The sequence below is a fragment of the Lemur catta genome, chromosome 24 (genome assembly GCF_020740605.2).
Source record: "Lemur catta isolate mLemCat1 chromosome 24, mLemCat1.pri, whole genome shotgun sequence".
NCBI classification, from domain to species: Eukaryota; Metazoa; Chordata; class Mammalia; order Primates; family Lemuridae; genus Lemur; species Lemur catta.
This window is the reverse complement of record NC_059151.1, coordinates 8,617,785-8,636,590: the sequence shown is the minus strand read 5'-3', so window position 1 is coordinate 8,636,590 and position 18,806 is coordinate 8,617,785. Positions and strand designations below refer to the sequence as shown.

The 18,806-nt window shown below is 36.4% G+C and overlaps 1 protein-coding gene across 12 annotated transcripts in view; it reads right to left on the bottom strand.

Moving 5' to 3' along the window:
- Positions 1 to 18,806, bottom strand: part of PDLIM5 (PDZ and LIM domain 5) — a 172,278-nt gene that overhangs the window by 107,147 nt on the left and 46,325 nt on the right. For all 12 annotated transcript variants that reach the window (XM_045536720.1, XM_045536729.1, XM_045536731.1 and 9 more), the window contains exon 3: positions 5,569 to 5,720. In XM_045536720.1, coding sequence (XP_045392676.1) covers positions 5,569 to 5,720 — 152 coding nt within the window. The remainder of the gene's footprint in view (positions 1 to 5,568; positions 5,721 to 18,806) is intronic.

Sequence of the window (18,806 nt, the reverse complement as noted above, 5' to 3'; positions counted from 1 at the left end):
AGTAGTGGTTACTGGACCTCTGACAATTTTTTGTAGTTGTTTGAAGGATGAAGAAGACGGGGAAGGCAGAAAGAGGGTACATCAATATTTTTCAAAACTCAGCTCTTCTAGATCTTTCCTTTCCAATCATAACAAGTTATACACTAAATGAAGACTGAAGAACAAAAGTAGAAAAAAAATCACAGACATGCCACTACCAATAATACTAAAAACAAGGAAGATTAGAAAAGCTATATATATTCTCTGTGATTCCAAGAGGATTAATTCAAAAATACAAAATAAAGATAAAAATACATCTCATACTGTATTTGTTGATGATTAAATGTTTGAATATCCATCTGACCTACCTTTCACCTTAAAGTGAGCAGAACAGAACAAGTCACTTTGCTAACCTGGCACAGTTTAAGATAACTCCAATGAAGAAAGTCCAATTTCCTGATTCTCTCAGCCAAAATAAGCAAACTTAAGTTGGTTTGATCTAACAACAAGCTCTAGGGAACCTATCAGTTTACAGCTGAAAACCAGAACAAGAATCAGAATTTTTATTGCAAAAAGGGAATTTAGGAATCATCCAGGACCTCATTTTACAGTCAAGAAAATTAAGGCCCAGTAGTTTAGTAACTTGCCCCAAATCCTCCAGTAAGCTAGTAGCAACTTTACCTATGTCCTACACAGAGAATTACTAAATAAATGAAATAGTTAAAAAATTGTATTCATACAATCCAATTCTAACATAGTCAATAGTTATTTATTAGATACCAAAGCTCTCGAAAGTAGTTTTCTTCTTTTATTAGCTGAAATAATCTCATCTTTTAAATGGCCTACTTTGACTTGGATCAAAATCATAGGCAAAATGCATTCGATATTTTAAAATAAGCACACTGCTATTTGTCTGATTTCCCCAAGAGTAAATATTTTAAATAGAATTTTTCATCGTCTAGTTGTAGTACTCCTAGAATTAGTTTCAGATGCAGAAAAAAATATTTTCCAATTCTTTTCAAGGATAAAAGAGAACTCAAAATAAAACCATCCATACCTCTATATTCATTAGATACTCAGAGTATAATGAGTCAAGTCTTATTTTTTTAGGATATCGTAGAAGGACAATTAGATTAGATGTATTAATAAATAACAGTTACAAAACACCTAATCAAGCAAGTGTCTTTATCTTACTTTTTATTACCTATATCCTATTTTAGAGTATTAAGGTTGGGCCTAAAACTGAAATCAAATTTTAAAAATGCACACGTACATTTTCTTAAAAATTAATGGATTATTTAATAGTAATATTCAATGCAAAAAAAAAATCCACAAAACAAAATTGCTGGTAATTTTCATTTCAAAAACAAAACTGGGTTTTCTCTCTTACGTTCTCCCCCTGGGGACTTCTGGGTGGAGGTGAGCAGAGCCTGGCAGCGGTGGGGATCGCCCAGTGTTTCCACAGGGCTGGCAGGAAATGGCAGTGCCAGAGCCACCACTAGTGAGACCGGGGAGGGGCTTGGTCAGCTCCTTCCTCTGGCCTCCCTTCCCAATAATGAAGTCATTTCTCTCCTGAACCCTGTGTGGATCTGGCCAACCAGCTCTAACTTTCCAAAGCTTTCTCACAGTCTTTTAATAGGCCCAGGAAAATTTAAATTTGATTACAAACACGATTATGATCCACAAGGCCCTGTAAGTTCTGTTCCACGTCTTCCCCCTTCTTGTGGCCTCTCTAGTCTTCCCACTCCGCTCCAGCTCCCCTGGCCTCCCTGACCGACGGCCTCTGCCTGGGACACTCAAGGCCCAGATATCCAATAACCTTCTCGCTGTGGCTCTCCTTACTACCCTATTTTAAATTGTAATTCCCTGCCCCTGCACTCTCCCTCTCTCTCTCTTTCATGCTTTATTTTTCCCCATAACATTTACACCATGTTTATCACCATGAGATATACTACACATTCTGCTTAATTGCTAAAATGTCAGTACTACGAAAGCAGGGATTTTTGTCTTGTTTTCCTCCCTGCTATGTCCCCAGCATCTACAACAGTGCCCGGCACATAGAGTTCATTAAATATCTGTGGACTAAATAAATGATTCAAAGTTTGGGAAATAATACTCGTGCCTATCAAACAATTATATTTATTAGACATAAAAACCACAAAACTATATAAGATGTTGTCAAATACAAATAGTGCAAAAAACACAGTCTCTGCTTTCAAGGAGTCTAGCTGGAGAAACAGCACTAATATACCTGGAGTAATTAGCTAATAACACAGGCAGTAGTAGGTATGACTATTAACTAATTAGGTTTATTTGTCTATGACTCACAGACTCAGGCTTGTTATTTTTTATTATACCTGGTATATAATTAAACGCTGAACTGAATGGTATGAACTGTTTCCTACGCATTCAGCGGGGACAAACATGAAGGAGATGCAACAGCAGGAAAAGACTATGGGCAGGAGACAAGGTTCAACATGGTTTTGTGGATCTGATGGGACGCACTGGCAGTGGACAGGCGGTGGGCATTCTAGACGAAGTGAATTTCACGAGATGGCATAAAGGCATGTGAAGGACAGTGAGAAACCTATCCTAAATGGAACAGAGGGTATTCAGTGATGAGCAGCAGTGACCTGGAGAGGAAAATGAGTGGCACTCAGTTACAGAGAACATAGTCTTCTGAGCAGAGGACTCAGGTCTGGAGAGAATCTTGTACATGCTGTTGGTGCCCAGCCTGGATCCCCTGGAACCCTTCCGGTGGTCTGGTTCACTCATCCCCCAGGTACTCCCTGCACTATTGCTAATGGTTCACACCAGTAACTTCCTGTGGAAGCAACAGAAGCTACCTCCCAGCCCTCTTCCCTACTCACTCACACAATGTAAGTCCAGGACAGCTGACAGCCAACAGCTAACAAATGCAGGGGAGAGGGTACAAAAGCCCAGTTCCCTTGCCTCAAGGGCAGGACAGACTCTGTGGTGTAATTCTGACCCCAAGTTTCCTGCTGGATCGAGGGAGGCTAGACATCTCCTGAAATCACATCTCTGCTCCTCTCAGTTTCTTCTCCTTCCTAATCCTGCTGCACTCACGTCTTTGCAAGTAACATCTGAAAGAACACCCTTAATGGATCCCTTGCACAAGAATCCCCATCTCAGGCTCTGCTTCTGGGGAAACCAGACTAACACAAGTCGGTAAAGGAGAGTGCTACATATTCATGAAGAAAACTTCATGTTTATGAAGCAAAGAGCTGCACTTTTCAGAAGTACTCTTCTAAGTAATTCAGTTTGGAAGGAGAATTCAGAGCAGTTTGGTTGGTGAGAGGTGGGATAAGCAAGTGACCGGAGGCCAATTAAGAATGCTGCTCAAATTCAGATGTGGAAAAAAAAAATATTTCCTTTGGTATGAGAAAGACAGAGCACTTACAGAAAGAATGGCCCTGGTACAGGGAAGAACCAAAGATAACTCTTCAAAGTTTTTATTTTTCCCTTAAAAGGCAAAAGTATTTCTTTGGTAGCATTGTCAATGTTATACCATGAATTTTTTCAGATGCGCACACTATGAAAACAGGCTGACATTACTTAACACAAGAAAGTGTTCAAAAACATGAAGAGAATTACAATTAATAACAATGGGACTCTAAAATGCTCTTATATTTTGGGCCCCTGCATGCCTATATTCAGAAATATAGAAGCTAAGATTAAATAGTATACCCAAATGTTTAAAATTAAGTTGGTTTTGTAAGTTAGTTTATTAGATTTTGTACTTAAGTAGCCTGAAAGAATCTTTATTAGAGTCAGTAGCAGATTACTTTAATTGGAAATGCATCCAAACAGAATAACATCTGGTTCCTCTAGTCTTACAGGGCTCAGAACTGTTTCCAATAGAAAATAAGATACTGGGTCCTGGGTCACAAAATAAGCAGCACAATGTGAAAATAAGCAGGCTGGAATGAAAGAAATGACATGCAGCCCATGAAAAGCAGTCATACCCTTCCATAAACTGGCAGTTTTAGAATGTGAGAAACAGCCCATCATCATCTGTATTTGTCTTGTTTCCTTGCTATCTCAGACAAATGAAGCTTCCTGACCTCTTGGTTCTTTTTCAAAATTCATACTTGGTAAAACTGCTTTACAAAATGACTACTTTCATTTGGTTGGTGTTGTATGTCTAAATATAGAGAACAGAAGAATACTATTAAAAGAGAATTTTTTTGGTGATAGATTACTTTTCTCATTGACTACTTTTCTGTGCAGTAGCCATGAAAATTTAAAATACACGTAACAATTGATTCAGCAGTCCCACTAAAAGGAATTTCTTCTGCTAAAAATAAAAAAAAGACCCCGAAGAGGGAACTGGTTAGAAAGTCATGCTACATCAAAGTGGATCTATATATCTAAGTCAGTGTAAGTTTGCAAAAGAAATTTCTTATTTATTTTTAAGACCAAATTGATACTCACTCAAACAAATAAGTATAATTTACCCTGTATAAATGCTTTAAATAGCAAACCCTAGAACAGCAGTAGCAAAGACTAGAGAAGCATAGCCAGAGTGCTTTCCACAAAACACTAGTTTAGGAGAAACTCCAAGAAAAAAGGTTCCATATTTGGAACCTTTAGAAGGTACCACATATTTTATCTCCACCTTAAAGATTCAGAAATGTATGACAATTTATGGAAGACTATGAGATGTTTTCGGGGGGAAATAGTGTTTTCCTAGTTTAATAAAATATAGAATATGTTTTGTAATCATCAAAAACAAGACTTGTTTAATTAAAACCCTCCACAACTACCTGGTAGATGACTAAGCTATTACACCTTCTTTATAAAGCTAAAGTTTCAGAGCTATCATTCAATCACTCTCTTTCCATTCTGTCTTTCTCCTCCCTTCCCCTCAGCCCAAGATATGCACTGATTCTAACTTTATAACTCATAATAATCACGGAGAACCTAACCAAATATAATTCTTAAAGCTTACTTCCAGAAATTCTGAGTGATCATAAAAATCAGTACTTTTAACAAGCACTCCAGGTGATTTTAATGCAGGTCAAATGTTGAGATGCTCAAAATACCTGATATATTATAATCCGTGTAATGATTAACTATTTTATCATTGAAGCCAGAGTGACTTTAAAAAGTTCAAAAAGTCTAGCCTTCAAGTGAGCAAATTAAAAATTATTTTTGTACACAAAAAAACAAAAGGGAAAAAGACAAAGGAAAGCCAAATCACACCCTAAGAGAATATCCTCTAATATGCTGTTCAGAATTTTAAGACCAAGAATTGTACCCTGCAATAAGAATTCCTAACCTGCACTCTACTGAGAAATTTCAAGAATTCTTGAATTCTCTGAAACTGAAAAACACATAATTTTTGAGTATGTGAGTACATGCCTTTTGATGGGGAAATAATCCATAGCTTTCAGCAATTCTCATACTGCTCAATTACCCAATTTAAGAGCCATCATATTTTTTTATTTATTTACCTGAAACAATGGTGGTAGAAACTGCTCCTTAGTTAACACCATGAATCAGACACACAAAAACACATTGCTTAATGTTGTTTTCTTTCTCAGAGGCAAACAAAAAGCAACTTACCTTTGCAGAGTCATATTCAAAGAGCCTGTACAACCCTTAATCTTGTTCTGGGCTTCGAGATGAGTCATTCCATTTGCACTTATTCCATCAATGGTGAGAACCACATCACCTATTCTGACATTCGCCTGGGATGCCTTGCCACCATCTTTTAGCTGCAATAAATACATTTCATTAGGAGAGTCACTTTTTAAAAATAAAGAATAATAAATGCAGACAAAAATTATACTTTTGCTTATACCAAAAATATACCATTTTAATATACCATTAAAATAACACAAAATCATCTTGCTTAACCTGTAAAGCTAAATTTCAAATGATCTCCATATTTATTTTCTTAAATTCTTATTTGCTTTATAAAGAACTGAAATAATTTTTCTGACAAAGGTTCACTGATAATTTCTCCATTTTTTTACTGCACACCAATAGTTGTGTGATTGCTATGAATGAGGCAGAGACTCAGCCAAGGATATTGCACATTTTAGAACGTAAAATGTAGAAAAAGAATGTAATATGAATGGGGATTTTATACTCTTTTAGAAATATTTTTTTAAAACTCTTTAAACAGCTGCATTTTTGTTTGAACACAAAGAGTAATACAGAGGGAGGATCTACTGAATAATCTTTCCTGTTGAGTCCAGTTCATATCCAGTGTTTGGGGAGTGAATTCTTACAGATCACAGGCCCAGATATCTTCTATACTGGGTGTGCTTCCTGCTCCAGGCATTTAGCAGGAGGGGAAGGAAACTGGTTGTATCTGAGACTGCCAGACTTTTTTTGTATATCAGAGTCATTATTCCCCAATCTTTCTTCCCTTGCTCAATAAAATTTTCTATGTGTTTACATTGTTTAGTTTGATCTCTTCCAAACTTCACGTATATATGTTTTGTTGCTCCAAAAGAAACAAATGTAAAGTTATAATAAATGAATGTCAGTGCAATTTTCATATATATCTAGAAACATGAAGCAAGTACAAATCAAAGAAACCATTTTAATTCAAATGACAACTCAGCATTCAATAAGCACAAACAGATGACACTAAATATTGTGCTGTTCGGAAGATGGGTGTGACAAGGCCCAAAAAAGAAAGAAAGTAGCCAGTGTTCCTCTAGTACTTGAAACTAAAGATTTTATAGAGTTTCTGTCTGTGATGATGAAGTTTTAGAGATAGATAGTGATGATGGTTGTAGAACATCGTGAATGTATGCTGTCGATGCAACTGAACTGTACATTTAAAAATGACAAAAAATGGTTAACTTTTGCAGTACGTATATTTTACCACAGTTTAAAAAAACTAATAATTTTAGAGAACATTTTGCTGAAATTACTTTTTGATAAAAACAAAACCACAACACATACACATATGCAAAATCCTCAGCTCACTGAACATAACTTGGAGGTAAAGCAATAAAAACAATTAACAGTGTATGCTCAGTTATGTTTTGATTACTATCAGTTGTCAAATTCTTTCTTTAAAATGATGATCAAGGCAGACCAACCCCAGTACATAAGAACAAGTATTCGGATATAAAAATCAAGAAAATAGGACTGACTGCTAGATTCATCAAGGCAGGAACCTTGTCTGTGTTTCCTCCCCACATTACAGACCCTCACAAAATATATGCTACATGAATGCCACAATATGTATGGCTTAACACTGGCAAAATCTTGAGTTTTAAGTTGTGAAATTGAGAAAAACTAAAACTTGATATAATTTGAAATTTACAAACATTTTAACATATAACAATCAAGTGACTGGCACTGTTCGTGAAATCAGTAAGAAAAAATATCTACAGCAAGAATATATAAAATCTACCAAAGTATAAAAAAATTTCAAACCCTGCAAATCAAATATTCTCTATAAGACATACAGTGATTTTGTTTTCATCTTTGTACTAACAAAAAACAAACAAAACAATCCCTCTCAGATGCTGCCAAGATGTTATTGGTAGTAAGAAATATTAGTGAAATGCTGATACTAAAGATATAAAACAGATCAAAAAAATAACACATATTAAACTTGTCAATATAGCTATATTACATATGTACATGTTTGTATTTATAGTTTGTATATACACACATACACACTTTTATATCATACAATTGACAGAGTAGTTCCAAAATTCAACGAAAATTAAATATATTGGATTTTAGGACCACAAAACTGAATCCAAGAAGAATATAAGATAGAATTTTTTAAAGTATATTTTAAAACTCTCTGTAGGCCGGGTACGATGGTTCACGCCTGTAATCCTAGCACTTTTGGGAGGCTGAGGCAGGAGGATTGCTTGAGGCCAGGAGTGCAAGACTAGCCTGACCAACATCTCGAGACCCTGTCTCTACAAAAAAAAAATAGAAAAATGATCTGGGTGTGGTGGCCCCCACCTGTATTCCCAGCTATTTGGGAGGCTGAAGGCAGGAGGATCACTTGAACTCACGAGTTTGAGTCTGAGCTCTGATGACACCACCGAATTCTACCAGGGTGACAGAGCAAGATCCTATCTCAAAAAAAAAAAAAAAAAAAAAGGCACACACACAAAACACTGTGTAAAGCAGACATATTTACTAAAATATGAACGTGTTTTTAGGAGTAAGGAAAATGTCTTAAAAAGCAACAATAACTATATTAAATGATGTTATTTTACTATAATAAATATGTGTGAACTGTTTTTAATAATTGGTATTTCTTTTTATTAATTTAAATATTAAAGAAAATATTTAATAACAGAAAATACTAATTTTTCTTCTCTACTACACAGAACTAAATTGTTTAAATTGTTAAGTACATTTATACAGAAAACAGTTCCTAAGGTCAGCTATGTTGCTGCTTTCTGTGGGACTATGGAATGGTCACTTCACTTATGTTACAGGATTGGTATAACGATTACATGAGATAATAGCTCAATAAATGTTAGCTATTGCTGTATTATTTATTATTACCTTGACCTCTGATTACTAATCTAAGAAATGTGAGGGCTGCACTAGATGATCTCAAAGGCCTTATAAGGACCCTGCCAATTTTAAAAGTTTATCTATCTGTGAGCTACCTGTACAAAGCTATAGGTTTAATCCTAAAGTAAGCATCAAATCTGGAAGGCTCTTGTGGGACAAACATCTATTCCCCACTACAATGAGCAAATGAATTAAAATTTGGAGTCCAGGTAAAGAGAGAAAGTACAAACATAAATCATCCTAGGTTTGATTTTAGCCAAAAGGGCAAACATTAAAAAAAAAAAAAAACAAATTAACCAGAAATAGAATGCAGCTAAATTAACCTCACCATCCTCACATAAAGTAGCCTTAAAATAGAAACACTGAAATCTATGGGCATTTGCTCTAAATGTACCCAACAGAAGCAAGTTGAATATTCCCAGTCCAGTAGTAATGTAAAGGCAATGAACAATATAGGAAGAAAGTAATCAAATCAAAGACAATGTCATAACCGGATAAACATTTCTTACTCCTTTGCTCCAGTTGCCCACTAGACTCTCTTGAGATCCTATCATCTCAAGATGCTAAAAATCAATTTCTCAGAATTACCTATCTTTTGAGGACTGCTTTTAGTCTAACTACCACCCTTATTTTCAGATCAGAGAGCACAGAAATCCTATAGCCTCATGAATTTTGCCTCTTCCTTGGGTACCATGTCTCTGAAAATTACTAAATCTTGTCGATATTTCCATTCATCTCCCATCATAGTGCATATCCTGATCATTTTTCACCTTGATCCTGCCTGTTGCCCACCTCAACAGGTTTCTAAAGACCCTCCCTGCCTTCACAGCTTCCATATTCCTTTCCCTTTCCTCCATCTTGACATTTCCAAATGGTGGCCTCATTACCATTCACACTGGAGAGTTCTAATCATGTCAATCTCTATTTATAAAATGAGGGTAAAAATCTCCAAATGCCTTTGCTTCCTATAATGTCAAATAAAGTTGAAGTCTGAAATACAAGCCATCTGTTTCCAACCTCAAAATGAGCTCCATAAATTTGGGGATCATGTTTTATAATTTGTTCTTCCCCAAGAGCCTTAAATCAGTGTAGGTTTTAGAAAAATATTTGATTAGACTGTATTAAATAAGAAATCAATAAAATCAGTACATCAGTTTAATATACTAAATTATAGCAGAAATAATCTTAAAATTCACCAATAAGGACAGAAAAATAGACTCTAATCTGAAAATTACAGCCTTCAATTAAGAATTAGGCTGAACTGACCTAAGTAAGGTCAAAAGTCAAACCTTATGTCCAGTATAACAAAATAAATCCATTTTAGACAGTTAGTAACATACAGTTTCTAGGACCTCCAAACACATGCCATGACTTCCCTTGGTAACTTTATTTATCTAGCAAATATTAGGAAAAACCTAACTGTATTTAATCAAAATCCTTTCTCAACCAATTAGCAGAAATGGACACAAACGCCCATCACCATCTGAACAATCTTTCATATATTGAAACAGCCATACTAACTCCTTTTTGTTTACAGTTTTTTGAGCTTAGTAATATTAATCATCTTAGGTTTTTGACACTGACATCTTTTCTAAATCTCTACCATCTTCATTATTCTCTACCCAGGATTCCTACTCACACAGTTTAAATTTAAAGGCATGAAGAGGCTGAACTAATGATGTAAGTAGTGGGAAATGCCCAATGCACAGAAACAAATTTAGGACTTGTGAAAAGGTAATACTTCACTGAATAGTACTATGAGCTTCATTTATCCCCAGAACTACTTCCTCAAGCTGTTCACTCATTAGAAAGATAAATGTTTCTTTTGTCTTAACTGAGTAGGATGTAGCATCAGTATGAATTGTGAGTAGTCAAGGAAAGACTGCGAGGTCATTCATTATTTGCATAGCTCATTTTTCACTGATTTTGCAAGTCCGAATAGCTTGCATTTGTTTGAAGCAGTGATAACTTCCTGTCATCGGTGTATCTTGTACATATTACATGGCAGCCATAAATGTGCATATATTTCATAAATGCACAATGTGTAGGAAGGAAGCAGTTGTGGGAGGCTCCTGGGTCAAGTTCAGTATAAATCACACTAATCACAAGCAAAGGCTTCTCCTTTGATCTTTGGATGCATTTTTCAGTACTACTGCCCAGTTTTCCATAGACTTAATTGTAGCTGTATGCTTCTTTAAAAACATCGTTTTACTGTCTCCCTTAAGTTGCAAGCATACCCTGCTGCACATGGTGGAACCACCTCTAAGGACAATTGTTTACTAGTAGTGAAATGAAGGAAAACCAGCAACTGTGTGCTCTCCAAGAGACTTTACTGAGCCTCCCCATTAACTTAGATAGGAGAGGATCTAATGTCAATCACCTACACTTGGACTAAAACGCACTCCTAAGAACAGTTGCACTTTAACCCTTTTATCTGAAATTATGGATTACAAGAAGTTTTCTCTTGAAAAAGCAGCCCAATCTTCAGTAAGCAGATGGGGGGGCGGGGGCGGTGGGGGGAGAGGGAGAGGGAGAGACAGAGAGAGAGAGAGAGAGAGAGAGAGAGAGAGAGAGCGAGCGAGCGAGAGCGAGCGCGTGCGCGTGCGAGCGCGTGCGCGTGCGCGCGCGTGTGTGTGTGTGTGTGTGTGTGTGTGTGTGTGTGTGTGTGTGTTACAACAGGGAGGCTGTAAAGGAAAAAGGAATCAGGGGTTTTGAGCTTCTCCCATCTTATTTTGACTAGGAAAGACTCAAAGGCAAATTTTCTTCCGTCTTTCCAGAAGGGTAGCTCCTGCCACATAGTGTTTTACTGCCCTGAGAAAGAAATGACCCGGGGAAAAAAGTAATTAGTACTATTTACTAAGCACCAATAGTAAGCCAGGAACTGTGGGGCCCTTCACCATTCCTCACTACTGTAAGAGAGTTGGAGTCTGCTTTACAGGTGGGAAAACAGAGCTTCAAAGTGATTAAATGACTTGTTTACATGCACGCAGCAAGTAAGACCCAGTACGGAGCATAAGCTTTGAAGTCAGGCAAACATGAGTTCACATTCATGCTCTGCCACTTGCTAGTTCTGTGACCTGGATTTACTTGGCCTTTCTAAGCTCCACTGCTCCCTGTCTTTGCAAACGGGGACTGTAATTCCACATGCCTCACAGAGCTGCTGAGCAGGTTAAATAAAACACCAGCAAAGCACATACCAGAAAATGCACAGGAAATGCTATTACTGTTCATTGTTCTGCTAAGCCACAAACTCACACAGGCTGGAAGCCTACTTCAAGGACCTGCAGGGCACAGAAGACAGCTTTTCTAACTGACCGGTTAGATATCCTTCTGGTTTGTCACTTCTTTCCTTAAAGGAAGGTCAGATAAATATCCCTCCTCCATTCATTCTCTTCCCTCTGCTTCTCTAAGCCTAAACTCGCCCCCCACTCAGCAACAGAGACGGATACGCCCCATTCAGAAGCTTAGTTCGCTGCATCCTCCTTCACTGCTGACCACTCTCCAGTTCTGAGATTTCCAGACTCCATTCCCACAGAACAGCGACCTCGTGTCACCGCTTCCCAGGAGAGTCAGAGTTGCCACCGTACCAAGAGGCCAAAGGAAAAGAATCAATAGGGTGATGTTGGTGAAGAAGCCTTGAGCGGGGCTTGGGGAAGGACAAGAATGAAAGAAAACAAGAGAACACATCGGGGCACAAAGGAGGGTACTGGTATAAAAAGAACGGGGCGCCAAGATCATGAGGGAAGAAAGACTGATGAAATATAGCAGGTGTTAGAAAGCTAGATCCAGGCCTTGTCTCTAATTGTGTTATATATCCACATGCACATGCACAAAACGATATTTAAATTGAACAGAATATCAAAATGATCACTTGTTATACAAGAGAGATTTTATATTTTGATTTACATTGGCAAAATAACATACATGACCATAATTAACTATTGAGCCAATTTTCTCACAGTAATACTTATGTGTGTCATTAAACATGTCATTAATTTATTGTTCTCAAATAAAATTTAGAACTAAATTTCCCCAAAATGCTTAGCTTCCATACAAATATGACGTTCTAGCAGCATTTCTTCCGAAAACTTTTTAACAAAAAAGTAGCATCGTGTCTTTATAAAACTGCACTGAAGATAAAATATTAATATCTCAAGACAAGAGACCACAAGGAACTCAAAAATGCACCAAATATAAAATGTAACTTATCCACAAAGAAGTATGCTATGTGGGATTCATAAGAAGTTAGATATACCTGTTCAACTAACCCTTTCCCTTAGCTATTACCTCTTGAGAGCACCTCCATCACAGAAATAAAAAAAATTTTCATTTTTTAAAATGATAACCCATTATGGCAGATACCATTTTAAATAAGTTTAACTGTCTAAGATTTCTCTTTAAAAATGATCATTCAACACAGCTGCTATATTGCCCTAAGCTTTTCCATCAAGAAGCAAAATGTTTAGCCATAGCAGTGACTCTAACAATGTCTTAGAATTCTCTAATGAAAATTATCTGTCTAAATTATAGGAACTGCTCAATATGCACACGAAAACCTCTATTTGCCTTCCCTTGGAAATAAGCCAGCAGTTACAAAACTCAGAAAATAGGTGTCAGCAATAGAAATGATTTATTGAAAATATGTAAGCCCAAGTATATTACAGAAACCAGTTTTATAATATTGGTAACACCATTTTAATTGTCAGATGTTTGCTAAACAGAGTAATTTATTCTGGTTCAAAAGGAATTTACTTCAGTAATTATCCTAAAATGTACTATGGGTAACAAGTAGAAGAGAAGTACCTATACAATGAGCCACTACCAAAGTGCAAGTTTTCAACCTTCTGCATATTTTCAACAAATATGGAATGCTTGGAAACACATGACCCTAACACCATGGGTATGGCAGGAATGCCATCAGACTTAGTAAATGTAAAAAAGGAACATATAAATATGACAGCTAAAGAAAGAAACACTAACAGAAATTTCCCATGTCCAAAAACCCTGGGAACCAAACCATGGGAAAATGGAAGCTGTTGTTTTTCTAACAGTGCCATTACCAAAATTTGAAGAAATGTTTAAATAAAATTATATCAATCTGACCAATAGGATTTTCTTGAGGCAGAGAAAGCACTGAAAAAAGTGTTGTTTTTTTTAAACAATCTCATTAATGAGCAATATTTAATTCTGTTTCAAAATGTATTTGCCAGTACCTGCTGTAGAATAAAAAATTCGAATCCAGACACATGAGACTACGGTTTAAAGTTTCTAGGTATTTATCTCCCAAATACTTCCCAGGGTACCATAAATGTGACTTTTTGGCATCACTACTCCCCAAAAAACACATACAAATGTACGAGCATTACACCTATGAGAGAGAACTCACATACAACTTGTTTTCCTGCCCACAGTCAGTGCTGCTCAACCACCAAATATCACAAATAAATAAAATCCCAGTGGAGTTTTTACTAGCACCTGAGGGACTAGTAAAGTGAACAGAAGTAAGGAAAATTTGCGAAGTACTGATTTTTTTTTTCCAAACATCTCAATTAAGGGTTTTTTCAAACCCTAATTTGTTTACTACCAATCGAGTGCTTATTAATCTACCCTATAATATCCCATTTGAGCACTTAATGTTGTTGGGTCTTGCACTATTTGTTGTTACGTAGTATTGGCACGAGGATCAATCCACAAATGCTACTCAACCACATTTAAAATGCCAATCTCTGGTTGAGATGTCTAAAGTGAACATGCCCCTTTAGAATCTGAGACCACTTTGGATTTAATACCTTTTTCTGTGAAATAAAATGATTTGGCTTTTTTTAGGTTGGAATTGTAGAGAGAAAAATCAAGCAATCACTGACATTGTTCTCTGTGAGCAAATGTGTAGAATCCTGACTCATGAGCACTGGTTACTTTAACTGTGGGCCTTATGTTTTGGTCATGAGTAATCAATTTTACCCAAAAATTAGAGAATACCACCTTATATGGTAGCAATGAGGAGAATACCTCAAAGTATGTGTCATCATGCCTCACAAAACCAAACAGAAGAGGGTGATTATGTCTCTTTCCTTATGTAGCCACAGAGCTACCTAGTTTAAACACAGGCTTCTGCTAATACTGTGTTGTTTGTTCTGCTAGTCTTATTGTATTTCCCATGAGGAACTTTTATTTATTGAAATACCATCTTATTCTACTATACCAAACGCCTAGTAAAACACAAACATGTCTTCCTAAACTGTGATTCACCCTTGAGATGCCATATTAACATTTTCATTTTACAGTTAATCCATGTGTCTAAGCCCAAACATTTAATGTGTTTTATAGTTGATGTGTGAATATTATTCTACCAGAAATGTGAAAAGTATTGCAATTTGTAAAAAGAACACATCCATAAACATCTCAAAATCAAACAAATTTGTTAATGATAAAGAAATTAGTGTTTCCATGTAATCCACTTTGGAATAACAGAAATGTTAAAAATGTCACAGGTAACTATAAAGATTAAAGGCAAGTTAGTCAACTCTAGTTCACCTGGTAACAGTTTAACACATAATCACACATTTCAACACTCCCTCTCCACTAGGTTCTGTTCAATAATGAGATGAATCCTTTGCAATTGTATGCAAGCATGCATGGATTTTCCATTGAGTGGGACCACAACTTTCCCCAAATTCTCAAAGGCATCTAAGACCAAAAACATTTTAGGAACTTATGATTTAATGAAACCTAAGAAAGGAGTTTCTCCAAGTGTGGTTCCTAACCACCAGCACCAGCATACTTCTGTTGAGGGTGGGAGCGGGCAGTGGGGGGACGGTGGGGCATGGGAATGGATCACAGGCCCTTCTAAACCCACAAACTAAAGATGTTTTGAAACAAAAACTCCATTAGCATCAAGAAAATTTAAGAACTCTTAGAATGAATATTTACCTAAAGTGGTACAAAATCATGATTTCATATACTAAGTGTAGCTTATAAAAACAGAGATTTACTTTTAAAGAAACTTATAATCTCCATAGTGTAAATCACTAACATAGAATAAGGGCCTATTTCAGTAATGTACTATCTGCAATTCTAAGAAAAGATGTATAAGAACAGGCATGGCCTTTTCCCCTCATCTGCTGTTTTATACTATTTCACTCTTCACACATGTATGCAACTCCCATAGAGTAATGCTCGGCAAATGATCTGTGATGAAGGGTTAGTTTTTTCCCCTCTCCATCTGTCATATATCAATTCTGCCACCAACTCTAATAAATGACTGGAAAAATAAAATGTAAATAAACAGTACAAAATATAAACCCAGACATTTTATCATTAGATTCAACAGACATAAGATTACTGTCAATAATACAAAAGTTTCTAGACACTTAGTCTCCATTTCTGTACTTACTTCATCTCAAACTATAACCAACAGTTTTGGGGTCTGCAGATCACATTCTGAGGATGCTCCTTCTAGGCAGTAACTGTATCTTAAATTTCTCTTTAGGTCCATTGTACATGGACTTAAACATAATATGCAATAAACATTGGATGAATTGCCACACTGCAAATCAAAGGCATTTAATAAATAGGCTATTAATTAGTCATTTAAGTCGTTTCCTAATTTTTTTGCTCTTAAACATAAAGTGATGAATAATATTGTACTTCTGGCAAACTTATCAGACTTTTTCTTCAGGAATTATTTCTAAAACAGTATGCACATCTAAGGTTTTGCTCTTTGACATGAGATGGCCAGCCAGAATATTTGTGGCCATTAATAATTCCCCAAACTGTATGTGAAAGTGTCTATGATCCCACACTCTTGCAACACTTACAAAGGAAACAAGTATTAAAAGGGAAACATTAGGGCAATTCTAGCTCTACCACTAAGAAATCCTATGACCCTGGGCAAGTCATTTTCATCCCTGGCCTCATTCTGCTCAGCTATGCAAGGTGACTGAATCAAATGTTTCTAGGGTCCCTTTCAACTCCAAGAAATAAAAAATATTTACACAGACTTCACAATTTTTCATTAGTCTAAACAGTCATTACCACTAATATCCATTTTTCATCTGGTGACTAAAATAAACTCTACATTATTCTCCATCGTTTGATATATATTATTCTTATTTCCGTATTTAAAAAACACTAAAATGTTTGAGAGAATTCCTGGGATTAGCATGAAATGGTTAAAACCAGCTCTCGGTCTAAGATAGGAAAGACAAGATCATTGCAAAACTGATTTTTAAAACAGCAACAGAATTAAGACTACCAGATGAACAATAATGAAAATAAATGTGAACATCCAGAAGTCAAACCAGAAGTTACTAAAAGATCTGAGTTTTGGTACAATAATCTAATACACAGGAAAATATAAATAGCATTATAAACAATGCTTCCCAGCAATCTCAAAGAAGGTAGAGATTGGGAAAGCATTCCAAACACATGAAGACAAAAAAAGTCCAGGATGTTTATTAAATAAGGAATTTATAATAGATTGCTTATATTAATATTATACAGCTATTACTCCTGGAGGCCATATTGCTTCCAAGAAATCCACTCCTGCCAATTCCTGGTTCCTTCCAGTGCTTTTTCTACTCGTCACTCTCTCCTTTCCCTTAGAGAAGACAGTGGAGTCTTCAGTCCATTCCAGCCCCAGGAAGCGTGGTGTCAGACTCCTTCCTACACCTGTAGCCTTTCAGAACCAAGGCTCAGCAACACTTGTCCCAAAGAGCCAAGTTTCTGAGCCCCTACGGAGCCTTTCCCTTCCAGTTCCTCTTTGTTTAGGTCAAAATTACCACCAATACCCCTTATAGGTTTCCTGTCCCTCTTCTTGCAGTGGTTGGGTTGGGTTGGGTTGAGTTGGTTTGTTTGTTTATTTTTGCCCAATAAACCAGCCTGCACAGTTGGCTTTTATCAAGATAGCACCAAATCGTTAGGTCACTTCTAGCATTCTGGTCTCTAGTCACAAAGCATCGATCTACTCTAGATGTTTTACTTCCTCTACAGAAATAAAATGCACAATCACAAACAGCAGCTAGACATGAAAAAAAAATGTTCTTATGTCAGTGCCCCTTTTTTTCCCCCTTTTTTTAACTAAGAGTCAAATAAATTGGAGCAACTCTGAATGATTCCTGTTCCGGTGCAGTGGTGCACCATGTGTCTCTGTGTTCTGGGTAATACGGGACTTGGCAGAGGGCAGGGTGCTGACAGCAGTTAGGGAAAGTCTATTAAGCAATGTCATTGCTCCCAGTTGTGCAAAGTCTGCATGGGGGTGGGAGGGAGGGAGCAGAGGGGACTAAGATTTGGTTTGCCTGGTGGAAAGTAGTAGCCCTTCGGCACACTGCTGTTTCCTCCTCTCTCTGTTTCCCACTCATTCATTACATTAGTGCTTTCATGTATCAAATCACTTCTGCCCAGTGTCGCTCAAATATAAGGATATGGCTAAAGCCGTTAGTGTTAGAGAAAACAAAAATTCACTACCAGAAGCTGCAGGTCAATCTAGGATCTACACAGGGTTTTCCTTGTGTGCATCAAAAATTACCAGTACTACTGACTGTGGAACTGAGTTCTGAGAGACCAGTATTTTACATTAGTTTTACAAGTTTGAGCTAGGTTAGAGTAGTTTGAGATGAGGTTGCATTCTTTCAGCAAATGATTAATACATGCATTACATATATCAGCACACAAGATATCTGTATTTATAAGTGTGTGTGTGGTAAGGCAGGGAGTGGGTAACAGAGTTATACTTTCTTAATTGTTAAAAGTATACATAATTATACTATGTTAAAAGTATACGTAGTATGTATAAAAGTATATATATTATACCAGATAATATATATAAGGGTAACTATCATTTATTGAGTCCTTATTTTATATCAGGCATTATGCTGGGTACTTTTCTACATTCTCCTTTTATACCTTCCATTTCTACATGTAAGATAATGAGGATTAGATAGCAAATGAAAAATGCTACATTAAAAAGTTAGGTAATTTGCCCTTCTATCTCACAGGTTAACATTTTGCCTTAACATTTTTTCAATACATGCAAACATCTATCCAAAAAGTTAAACATCAAGAATACATTTCCATGAAAATCCACCCAGCAATTCCCTGGTTAGCTTAGTTATTATCCTCTGCTGGCAATTTTTATAAGCCATTTCCTCGACTTCCAAGCAAAGTGGAAAATAGTATACAATATCAAAATATTACTTGAGTTAGAAAATTCTTATTCCAGGAGCAAAATCCTCTAACTGTTCCATGAGTTCTCCAACTACATTGTTCGATATCAAAGAACTAAACTAGTC